General features: G+C 35.6%; 1 protein-coding gene across 1 annotated transcript in view; it reads right to left on the reverse strand.

Moving 5' to 3' along the window:
* LOC105003087 (coiled-coil domain-containing protein 7-like) overlaps positions 1 to 12800 on the reverse strand; it is a 52557-nt gene that overhangs the window by 8907 nt on the left and 30850 nt on the right. Inside the window, exons 13-14 of the mRNA XM_010860056.1 lie at positions 9638 to 9723; positions 3489 to 3543 (exon numbers count right to left, since the gene is read on the reverse strand). Coding sequence (XP_010858358.1) covers positions 3489 to 3543; positions 9638 to 9723 — 141 coding nt within the window. The remainder of the gene's footprint in view (positions 1 to 3488; positions 3544 to 9637; positions 9724 to 12800) is intronic.

The following is a 12800-nucleotide window of genomic DNA, read 5'->3' on the forward strand; positions in this document are numbered from 1 at the left end:
CTCCAAAATCACTGCAGATGGTGACTGCAGCATGAAATTAAAAGACGCTTACTCCTTGGAAGAAAAGTTATGAGCAACCTAGACAGCATATTCAAAAGCAGAGACATTATTTTGCCAACAAAGGTTCATCTAGTCAAGGCTATGGTTTTTCCTGTGGTCATGTATGGATGTGAGAGTTGGACTGTGAAGAAGGCTGAGCGCCGAAGAATTGATGCTTTTGAACTGTGGTGTTGGAGAAGACTCTTGAGAGTCCCTTGGACTGCAAGGAGATCCAACCAGTCCATTCTGAAGGAGATCAGCCCTGGGATTTCTTTGGAAGGAATGATGCTAAAGCTGAAACTCCAGTACTGTGGCCACCTCATGCGAAGAGTTGACTCATTGGAAAAGACTGTGATGCTGGGAGGGATTGGGGGCAAGAGGAGAAGGGGACGACAGAGGATGAGATGGCTGGATGGCATCGCTGACTCGATGGACGTGAGTCTCAGTGAAGTCCAGGAGTTGGTGATGGACAGGGAGGCCTGGCGTGCTACAATTCATGGGGTCGCAAAGAGTCAGACACGACTGAGCAACTGATCTGATCTGAGATGTAGCTCACCAGGCTCCTCTGTCCATGGGATTCTCCAGGCAAGAATACTGGAGTGGGTTGCCATTTCCTTCTCCAGGGGATCTTCCTGACCCAGGGATCAAACCCAGGTCTCCTGCATTGCAGGCAGATGCTTTAACCTCTGGGCCACCAGCTTACATGTGCTCAATTAAACTATGACAAAAGAAGCAAGAATATACAATGAGGAAAAAAGAGCCTCTTCAGTAATTGGTATTTGGAGTAGAGTGGAACTGGATTACCTTTTACCTTTCATATACAAAAATAATCTCAAATGGATTAAAGGCTTAAATATAAGACCTGAAACCATAAAACATCTAGAAGAAAACACAGGCAGTTAGCTCTCTGAAATAGGTCTTAGTCACATTTTCTGTATATGTCTCAACAAAAGGAAACAAAAGTAAAAATAAATGGAATTACATCAAACTAAAAAGTTTTCATACTTTCAAAGTATCAGCAAAACAATACAGTTACCTAGTAAATGGGAGACTATATCTGCAAATGATATATCCAATAAGGGATAAATATCCAAAATATACAAAGAACTTGTACAAGTCAACATCAAAAGATCAAACCTAGAGGGGTGGGATGGGGAGGGAGATGGGAGGGAGGTTCAAAAGGGAGGTGATATATGTATATCTATGGCTGATTCATGCTGAGGTTTGACAGAAAACAACAAAATTGTGTAAAGCAATTATCCTTCAGTTAAAAAATAAATGAATTAAAAAAAAAAAAAAAAACCTGGGTAGAGTACCTAAACAGACATTCTTCCAAAAGAGACAAACAGACAACCAATACATAAAAAGATACTCAATATCACTAATAATCTGGGAAATACAAACTAAAACCACAGTGAGATACTCCCTTTTCCTGGTCAGAATCATGAGTATCAAAAAGAAAAGAAATAACAAGGGGAAGGATATCAGGAAAAGGGAAAATTGGTACAGCCAAGGGGAAGGATATCAGGAAAAGGGAAAATTGGTACAGCCATTGTGGAAAGTAGAATAGAGATTCCTCAAAAAATTAAAAATAGAATGGCCATATGATCCAGTAATTTCACTTCTAGGTACTTACCACCTCCCCCAAATTCAATAATATATTTACCTCTACATTCACTGCAATCCCTGATACTTCGTTAAAGCAGTCTGAAGGGATTAAGACATGGCCCAAATGAACTAAAACACTAGTTTAAAGACTTAAAACATGATGGAATTATAATTTTTTAAATATACAAAATGCTGTTCTATATAAAATCATGACAGATTTCTAAAATGGCCTCCAGGATCTCCATCCCTAAGGTTATGCTCTGTATAGTCCACTCCTTTTGAATGTGGATACCACCTATGACTTGCTTTTAGCCAACAGAATATTGCACAGTGATGAGATGCCACTTTCTTTATTAGACTGCACTACATAGTTGACCTTTGAACAAGATGGGTTTGAACCACACGAGTCCACTTATACAAGGATATTTTTCAGTGAATATAGTATCTATGTTTTCACTTTACAGATGTTTAACTAAATGTGGGGGAAGTTTACATCTGGTTAGAGATCACAATATTTGGAATCAAAGAACTAGGGTTTGAGTCCTGATTCTATCCAAGTCATTTTACCTTTGTGCCTTTCAGTGAGTCATTTATCAATTCTTTTGTTTCAGAGGCAGAGACAGCAGTATGCAAATTTTCAACTGTGAGGGAGTGGGTGGCATCCCTAACTCTCATGTTGTTCAAGGATCTATTATATAGCTACAGTGAAAAGGTATCATTCATGATCATGTTATTCATGTTATATTACATAAGACTGTCTTAGCAAAAAAGAAAAAAGAGAGAGAAAGAGACTTAGCTGGCCTTTAAGAAGATGTAAGATGCCATAATGTAAACTGTTTGTGGAGAAGGCCACTGGCTAAGTGCCCCAGGCCAACAACTGCAAAGAGAACTTAAATTTGCCACTTCCACTTGAGCTTGGAAGAGGACCCCCAAGTGACCAAAAAAAAAAAAAAAGAGCCTAGCCAACACCATGATTGTAGTTTGGTGAGTCCTTGAGCACAGGATACAGCTAAGCCATGCTCAGACTCCTAAGCCATTCAAACCATGAAAGCAATTTCATTATTTTAAGCTGCAAAATGTGAGGTAACTTGTTATGCAGGAATAAAAAACTAATACCATAAAGTTGTTCCTTTTATATTCAGTATCTCAAGAAGTACTATAATTTTCTTCCCAAATTTATGCTATTTGATTCTTGAAACATGAAAGTATATACTTGTGGGACAGTTAAGTCCAGTCACTCACTGGAAGAGAGTAACCAAACGGGTTACATGATGCTCTGATGGTTAAGAAGTTTTAACTTTCAGCAAAAGAAAGTTTATCAAAGAGAAGATAAAATAAAGGGTTACTTGTATTCTTTTCAGAATACACATGGATCACATGAAAGAGTGAGCTATATTAACAATCTCTGAAATATTTTCCTATTTGCCTCTTGCATCTCACACCTTTCTGAGATAGATGGGACAGCTATTATTTTACCCATTTTAGTGATGAAAGACAAAGTTTAAGTAGGTTAAAGGGACTTGTCCAATGTCACTTAACTAGTAAGTCTGTTCTGACTCTTAATATGGTGTTCTTTCCTCTATGACGTTGCCTATAATTGAGTGAATAACAGTTTTTTCATAACCTTGACAGTAAACATATCTGAATTCACCATTTGATTTTCTAAAACTTGCTGAAAAAAGTCAACCAATAGTAAAGAAGCATTGTAAGAAGAAATTTAGTACACATGCACACACACAAACACATATATACCTGTATTCACATACATATGTTGTCTATATAAACAGTTATCAGAGCATTATTAATCAAATTTAGATGCACAGGGAGAGATTCTGTGTTACCTGGACTTGAGGCATATTTTCTTTTACTTTAAGCTCTTTCCCTACAGACTTCTTCCTGAAAAAGAAATATTTTTAAATATATCATGATGTTTTATGATATCTGATGACTATGTTTTCTTGATAAGTACTTAAATCATTTTAAAGAAATGAAATTTTGAGAGGTGCACTCAACACGATGGAGTAGGAACACCCTGAACCTAACCTCCTCCCAGAGGCACATCAATTAGAACTATTTACAGAGCAACTATTGATGAGAATGACATGAAGACCACTAGAGAAGATTTTCCACAAATAAAGATACAATGAAGCTAATTACTATAATGAGATGAATACGAAGGGCAAAGACTCAGTATAGTGAAGAAGTACACTCCTGAGTAGGTGACCCACAAATGGCAGCACGATCACAATTGCAGTGGTTCTCCCCCGAGGAATGAGCGGTCTGAGTTCCACATCAGGCTCCCTAGCCCAGGGGTGCTATACTGAGAAGACAAATCCCAAGAATATCTGGCTGTGAAGGACAATAGGGCTTGCATACTGGACAGCAAGAGGGCTGAATCTATGCAGGAAATACAGAGCCTACTCTTACAAGGAGCATGCAAATCTCATATTCTCTTAGTCTCCCAGTACAGGGGCAGTAATTTAAAAGAAGCCATGGGACTTCCTTAGTGGTCCAGTGGTTAAGAACCTGCTTTCCAATTCAGGGGACACAGGTTCAATCCCTGGTCAGAGCACTAAGATCCCATATGCCATGGGGCAACTAAGCCTGCATGCCACAACTACAGAGCCCAAGCCCTACAACAAAGATCCTGCAAACTGCAACTAAGATCCAATGCAGTCAAAAATTAAATAAATAAATATTTTTAAAAAATAAGTAAAAGAAGCCAGGGTTTGACCCAGTTGCTGATCTTGGAGAGCCTCCTAGAGAAGCAGGAGGCAGCTGAGACTCCCTCTGGGGACACAGAGGCTGGTGGCAGCCATTTTTGTGAGCTCATTCCACCATGAGGACAAAGTGCTGGCAGAACCATTTTAGAGTCTTCCCTTTAGACTATTAGTAGTTAGTCTAATTGGCTTATCCACTCACCAGCCAACTGACACTAACCCAAGACATCCCTGAACCCCAGCCTGGGTACCCAGCCCTGTCCACCAGAAGGCCAGCAGCCACTGCATGAGGCATGGTCTAGCACCCTACCTCAGGAAACAAAAATTTCAAATAAACAATCTCACCTTACACCTAAAGGAATTAGAAAAAGAACAAAGTCCAAAAATTAGTAGAAGGAAAGAAAAAAGAGGTTGGAGCAGAAATAAATGAAATAAAGATTTAAAAAAAATTTTGAAGATCTATAAAACTAACAGCTGGTTTTGAAAAGTTAAACAAAATTGATAAAACTTTATCCCAACTAAAAGAAGAAAGAAAGAGGGGGCCCAAATAAATAGAAAATGAAAGAGAAGTTATAAAAAAATTAAAGAAGTTACAACACACACCACAGAAATACATAAGAGATTAGCACAATAATACACAATAAAATGGACAACTTAGGAAAAAATGGACAAATTCCTAGAAACAGACAATTCCCCAAGACTGAATCAGGAAGAAATAGAAAATACAAACAACACAATTACTAGAAATGAAATTGAATCAGTAATCAAAAAATTCCCAATGAAAGAAAATCCACAATCAGATCACTTCATAGGTTAGTTTTACCAAACATTTAAAAAATAATTAACACTTAGCCTTCCCAAACTATTCAAAAACTTTAAGAGAAAGGAACACTCTGAACTCATTCTATGAGGCCAGCAAAACCCTGATATTAAAACTAGACAAAGATACCACGAAAAAGGAAAGTTACAGATCAACATCACTGATAAATATAGATATAAAAATCTTCAACAAAATAGCAAACCAAATTCAACAATATACTAAAAGAATTATAGGACTTCCCTGGTGGCCTAATAGTAACAGTCTGCCTGCCAATGCAGGTGACATGGATCTGATCCCTACTCCAGGAAGATCCCATATGCTGTGCAGCTACTAAGCCTGTGCACCACAACTACTGCACACATGCTTTAGAGTCTGTGTGCCGCAAGAGAAGCCACTGCAATGAGAAGCCTGTGCACCACAGCTAGAGAGTACACACTGCTCACTGCAACTAGAGAAAGCCTGCACACAGAAATGAAGACCCAGTGAAGCCACAGATAAATTTTTTTTAAAGGATCATACACCATGATCAAGTGGAATTCTAACCATTGTTGCAAGGTTAATCTGACATCCAAAAGTCAATCAACATGATAAAGTACATTAACAACAAAGAATAAATATTATATGATCATCTCAATAGATGAAGAAAACCTTTTGACTAAGTTCAAAATCCACTTACGAGAAAAACTCTAAACAAAGTAGATACAGAGGGAATATACCTCAACATAATAAATGTCCTATATGACAAACCCAAAGGCAACAACATACTCTATGAGAAAAAACTGAAAACATTTCCTCTAACATTAAGAACAAGACAAGAATGCCCACCACTTTTATTCAGTATTTTCCAGCCACAGCAATCAGACAAGACAAAGCATAAAAGGAATCCAAACTGGAAAAGAAGAAATAAAACTGTCGTTGTTTCCACATGACATAATATTATATTTAGAAAATCCTAAATATGCTATCAAAAAAATTATTAGAAATAAGTGAACTCAGTAACATTGAAGGATACAAAATAAACATACAGAAATCTGATGTGTCTCATACACTAACAACAGACTATTAGAGAAATTAAGGTGAGTCCCTTCACTGTTCATTTGAAACTACAACCACATTGTTATTAATTATACCCCAATGCAATGGCACCCCACTCCAGTACTCTTGCCTGGAAAATCCCATGGACAGAGGAGGCTGGTAGGCTGCAGTCCATGGGGTCGCTAAGGGTCGGACACGACTGAGCGACTTCACTTTCTCTTTTCACTTTCCTGCACTGGAGAAGGAAATGGCAACCCACTCCGGTGTTCTTGCCTGGAGAATCCCAGGGACGGGGGAGCCTGGTGGGTTGCCGTCTATGGGGTCGCACAGAGTCGGACACGACTGAAGTGACTTAGCAAAGCATAGCACAGCAATGCAAAATAAAAAGTTAAAAAAAGAGAGAAATTAAGAAAACAATCCTAGTCACAACTGCATCAAAAAAGAATAAAGTACTTAGGAATAAATCTCAAGGAGGTACAAGACCTGTACCTGGATGACCATAAGAAAATGATAAAAGAATTAAAAATAACATAAGCAAGTAGAAAAATAGTTCATGTTCATCAATCAGAAGAATTAACACTGCTAAAATGACCATACCATTCAGAGAAATCTATCTATATAAAAATACCAAAGGCATTTTTCACAGAACTAGAAAAACAAATAATTCTAAAATTTCTATGGTAACACAAAAGACCCCAAATAGCCAAAACAATCGTGAGAAAAAAGAACAAAACTAGTGGTTATCATGTACCCAGATTCCAAGATTTGGTAATACAGTTTGAAATCAGAGCATAAAAACAGACACGCAATTCAATGAAACAGAATAGAAAGCCCCAAAATAAATCCATATGTATGTGGTCAATGAATCTAAGACAATGAAGGCAAAAATGTACAATGGGGAAAAAAGCATCCTCTTCAGTAAACAATGGGGGGAAAACTAAACAGTTACATGTAAAAGAATTATATTGGACTACATTCTCACACCACATACAAAAATAAACTCAAAGACTTAAATATAAGACCTAAAACCATAAAACTCCTAGAAGAAAACGTAAGTGGTACACTCTTTGACACAGATGTTAGCCATATTTTTGGCATATGTCTCCCCAGGCAAGAGAAACAAGAAAAAGTAAACAAATGGAACTACATCAAATTAAAAAGCTTTGCACAGCAAAGGAAACTATCAACAGAATAAAAAGTCAGGCTACCATATGGGAGATGATATTTCCAAATAATATATCTGATAAGGGTCAATATTCAAATACAAAAAACTCCCACAACTTAACATTTAAAAAAAAAACCCAAAACCTGATTTTAAAATGGCAGAGAATCTGAATAGATATTTTTCTAAACAAGGTATCTAGACAACTGACAAGGTACATGAAAAGATGCTCAACAGTACTAATCATCAGGGAAACACAAATTAAAATCTCAATGATATATCCTTACACCTGTCAGAATGGCTATTATCAAAAAGACAACAAGTAAGTGCTGGAAAAAATGTAAAGAAAAGGGAACTCATGGTGCTTTGATGTTGGGAAAGTAAATTGGTGAAGTCACTATGAAAACCAGTACAAGAGTTCATCAAAAAATTAAAAATAATACTACCACATGATCCAGCAAATCTACTTCAAGTATTTTTCCAAAGAAAACAAAAATACTCTCCCCGAAATGCCCCACGTTTATTGTAGCATTGTTTACAATTGCCAAGTCATGAAAGCAAGTACTTAAGTACCCATCAACAGATGAATGGATAAAGATGTGGTGTTATGTATGTGTGACATATACATACAAATACACACACACACACACGTATGTGCTTAGTCGCTCAGTTGTGTCTTTGTGACCCCATGGATTGTAGCCTACCAGGCTCCTCTGTCAATGGGGATTCTCCAAGCAGTAGGCTGTCCAGGGGATCTTCCCAACCCAGGGATTGAACCTAGGTCTCCCGCACTACAGGCAGATTCTTTACCGTCTGAGCCACCAGAGAAGCCCCATATATATGACAGAAAATAACTCAGCCATATAAAAGAATGAAATCCTGCCATCTTTGACAAAATGGATGGACCTAGAGGGTATTATGCTAAATGAAATAAGTCAGGTAAAGAAAAATACTGGATAATTTCACTTATATATGGAATCTGAAAAACAAAACAAATGAACAAACACAGCAAAACAAGCAAACATATAGATACAGAGAACAAACTGGTTGTTACGAGAAGGGAGGAGGACACAGGGATAATTAAAATAGGTAAGGAACATTAAGGAGTACAAACTTCTAGTTACAAAATTAGTAAAAGTCATGGAGATATAATGTACAGAATAGGGAATATAGTCATTAATATCATAATAACTGTCTGTGACAGGTATGATTGTTTTGAAACATTAAAATATCAAATTACTATGCTGTATGATGGCGGTGGTAGTTTAGTCGCTAAGTCATGACCGACTTGCGATCCCACGGACTGAAGCCCGCCAGGCTCCTCTGTCCAAGGGATTCTTCAGGCAAGAATACTGGAGTGGGTTGCCGTTTCCTTCTCCAACTATGCTGTATACCTGTAACTAATATATCAATTATAATTCATAAAAAAGAAATCAAATTTCAGATGGAATGCATATTTTTATCAACTATACTTCAATTTAAGAAAAGAAATTCTTATTTTTAAAAGCCATAAAATTCATAAAGCTTAACTGATAAATAACTGAATAACATTTGTCAAACTAACATCTCATTGGTATGATTAAAATATGCTAAGCTGAGATGGGAAAAGGATTTTCAAAGTACACTGGTCATTTTTTCTTCTCTGATTTTCTTTTCCTCTCTTAAGAAAAGGACATTTGTCTGGTAAGTTTCTTTTTAGACTTTGTGGAACTCTACAAAGATTGAATTAATAGTTTCCTTTTTAAACTATATATTTATATTAGGGTTTGATCAAGAAATTTCCAATGGCATAAATTATTTTATATTAATAAGGAAAATATTCTGTTAATAAGGCCACTTTAAAATAACCTACATTAAAATCAGATAGTTTTCTTCATTAAATAAGACAACTAAGAAGTGCAGTAAAAAGGAACAGCCCCAGACTGGGGAGAGGGGTTAACATACAAATCACAAATCATGAGCTAACACATCAATGAAACATTGTAAATCCTTTCATCTCTAAAATTATTTGGGTTTAATTTTGTCTACCTATACCTGAATATCTTGTGATTCTCTCTAACCCATTTTCAGTTCTTTGTTCTTCCCTTCTCAGCTCTCTCCCACCCGTATCCTGGTCTGCTTATAAAATTATACATTTGCTAATGTTGTGTTTTTATAAACCTGTTAATAAATTGTTTATATGACTTTAAATTGTATAAAGTGAAAATGTAAATTTATAAGTAAAAAATATTAACAAGTATCTTTTTGTCTTACGCTTCTGAATCTTCAGACTTTCCTTTGTCCTTTTTCTTCTCTGTTTTCATAACTTTCTTTGTTCGCTCACTTGTAGCCTTTGTTTTCTGTGTAGTTTTATATATGCCAGAAATAAATAGTTAGGAAAAAAATAAATCATAAGTAAATACATGATAATATACATTACTTAGATTTCCATTTTACTCTGAGAATCACTACACTGTGTTTCAAGGGAAATTATTGAATAAAAGCAAAACAAAAATAATGATATAGCCAGAATGTTTGTTACAGTGCTATATAGAATGTAACTCGCCAAATAAGCTAATACATATGAAACAAATTCCTCTGACAAATTATAGTCAGTTCTTCTATAACATTATATATGCCATCCTGAAAATCACCTCCCTGTGAAAAATCATATTATAAAAACTGCAGGATATATGGGGGGAAAGAGTCTAGGTTATGCAAAAACACTGTCGATGATACATGTAAAAAATTAAAACCTATTAGGAACATTAATTCAGTTTTACATAGTTAAATGATTAAGAAATAAGATACGATGAGAAACATAGCTCTTTATGCTGAAAAAGAAATCAAGTTTCTTTGTGGAAATGAGCATCAAACAGATTTCAAGTTGAGAGCTAGTAAGCAGTATTGGAAGGAGGGTTATCTGAAATTGGACAAAACTTTCTAACACCTGGATTGGTGTGGTACACTGTATACCTGGTAAACTAAGGAAGCTTGCAGAAGCTACTTTCTACCTTCACCTAGTATTATTTCCAGATGAATTTGTGTGTAAGAAATTGTAAAATTCACATTATGCTCAAACTGTTCAGTCATGCTGGAACAAGTTTGCATTTCAAAACAAATATTATAGCAGAACTGAGATGTTTTAAACTATTTTTGAACTACTATGTAGTATCAGGTTATTTTATACAAGAAAGTATAAAAAATTTGACAATTAGATTACTAAAAATTTTAGACAAGCTTAATAATAGAGACCTATTATGATACTGAGTGGTTATTTCCTATTTCAGACCACAACTTCCAACAGATACCAAATTCACCATAGCAAAGTTCTCACAAGTTAAACACCAAGTGTAATAATTTCCATAAAACACAGAAAGTTAGTATAATAATACATTTTTAATGAAAATTGTTAAGGTTGCCAAATAGTTTTTCAGTTTAAATCTGAATTTTGGTATGTATTTCCTATTTAGAAAAATCTAGTATATGGGCAATCAAAACACACTAAAATAATGAAAGGGATAAAAGAATTAAAAAATAATGAACATATCATCAGTGAGCTATGGGATAAATTCAAATGGATTAATATGCTTACAACTGGAGTTCATGATGGAGAAAAGGGGTGGGAAAAGAATATTTGAAGAAATAATGATCAATTATTTTCAAATTTGATGCAAACTATATATCTGCAAATCTACAACAGTATAAAGAAAACTAACCCCCAAGACACATATAATCAAATTACTTTAAAGCAGTAATAAAAAAAAAATCTTAAAAATGGACAGAGGAGAAAAGCAGACACAATAAGGAGAACACAGACTTCTTGCAAGAAATACTGCAAGCCTGAAGAAAAAGGAACAACATCTTTAAAGCACTGGAAAGTGGGGGAAAACGTAAACCGAGAATTCTTTATTCAGAAAAAATATCTTGCAAAATTGAAAGCAAAAAAATTCGTCCAGAACTCAAAGAGCAGCAACCCTGCACAACAAAATGACAAAGAATCCTTCAAAGAGAAGAAAAATGATACAAGATGGAAATAAGGAAATAAAGACTACAATAAATGATAATTATTTGGGTAAATATAAACACTATTTTCCTGTTAATTAAATCTCTTTAAAGGACAATATTATACAACAAAACTAATAACAGTGTGTTGTACAGTAGTAAAATGTTTAAAAACAATAGCACAAAAGCTGGAAAGGGACAAACGAAAGTATGTTTTAAGGTTCTTATACATAAAGTAATTTAATATCACTTGAATAGAGACTACAATAAGTTAAAAACAAGATTGTAAACTCTAAGGCAATCAATAAAGCAACCCACTGAGCAGCAAATTAAAAAGTAATACAGACATTGCTACCTGAAAGCAGGGTGATGTTGCAACACAACTAAAACTGTGCAAGTGGCTTTGAAACAAGGCATTGAGCAGAGGTTGGAGAAATTGTATGCAGTATAAAAAGAAATTCATGAAAAAGTAATATGACAAAAGGAAAAAGTCCTTTACCCTGATACATTGTTTTGAGAGACAGATAGAGAAACAGAAAGGCAGGCTGACTGATCACAAGAATAAAAAAAAAAATTCCCCTTAAAATCAGGAATAAAAAATGCCCACTTTCAACATGTCTATTCAGTGTTATTCTAGAGATCTTTGCCAGTATAAGAAAGAAAATTTGGTCTGTCATTTATAGATATGTCGATTATACAAGTAGAAAAATAAAAATCTAACCATTATGATAGTGTGACTAGGTTTGTAGATGCAAACTACAATACACAAAAATTTGATATATTTCCCTAGCAATAGCTTTAAAATATTTTAATATATCAACCCATGAACAGTATGAAAAGGCAAAATGATAGGATACTGAAAGAGACACTCCCCAGGTCAGTAGGTGCCCAATATGCTACTGGAGATCAGTGGAGAAATAAGTCCAGAAAGAATGAAGGGATGGAGCCAAAGCAAAAAGAATACCCAGCTGTGGATGTGACTGGTGATAGAAGCAAGGTCCAATGCTGTAAAGAGCAATATTGCATAAGAACCTGGAATGTCAGGTCCATGAATCAAGGCAAATTGGAAGTGGTCAAACAAGAGATGGCAAGAGTGAACGTCGACATTCTAGGAATCAGCGAACTAAAAAGGACTGGAATGGGTGAATTTAACTCAGATGACCATTATATCTACTACTGCAGGCAGGAATCCCTCAGAAGAAATGGAGTAGCGATCATGATCAACAAAAGAGTCTGAAATGCAGTACTGGGATGCAATCTCAAAAACGACAGAATAATCTCTGTTCATTTCCAAGGCAAACCATTCAATATCACAGTAATCCAACTCTATGCCCCAACCAGTAATGCTGAAGAAGCTGAAGTTGAACGGTTCTATGAAGACCTACAAGAACTTTTTAGAACTAACACCCAAAAAAGATGTCCTTTCCATTAT

This window comes from Bison bison, unplaced genomic scaffold, assembly GCF_000754665.1.
Source record: "Bison bison bison isolate TAMUID 2011002044 unplaced genomic scaffold, Bison_UMD1.0 scf7180017864461, whole genome shotgun sequence".
NCBI lineage: Eukaryota > Metazoa > Chordata > Mammalia > Artiodactyla > Bovidae > Bison > Bison bison.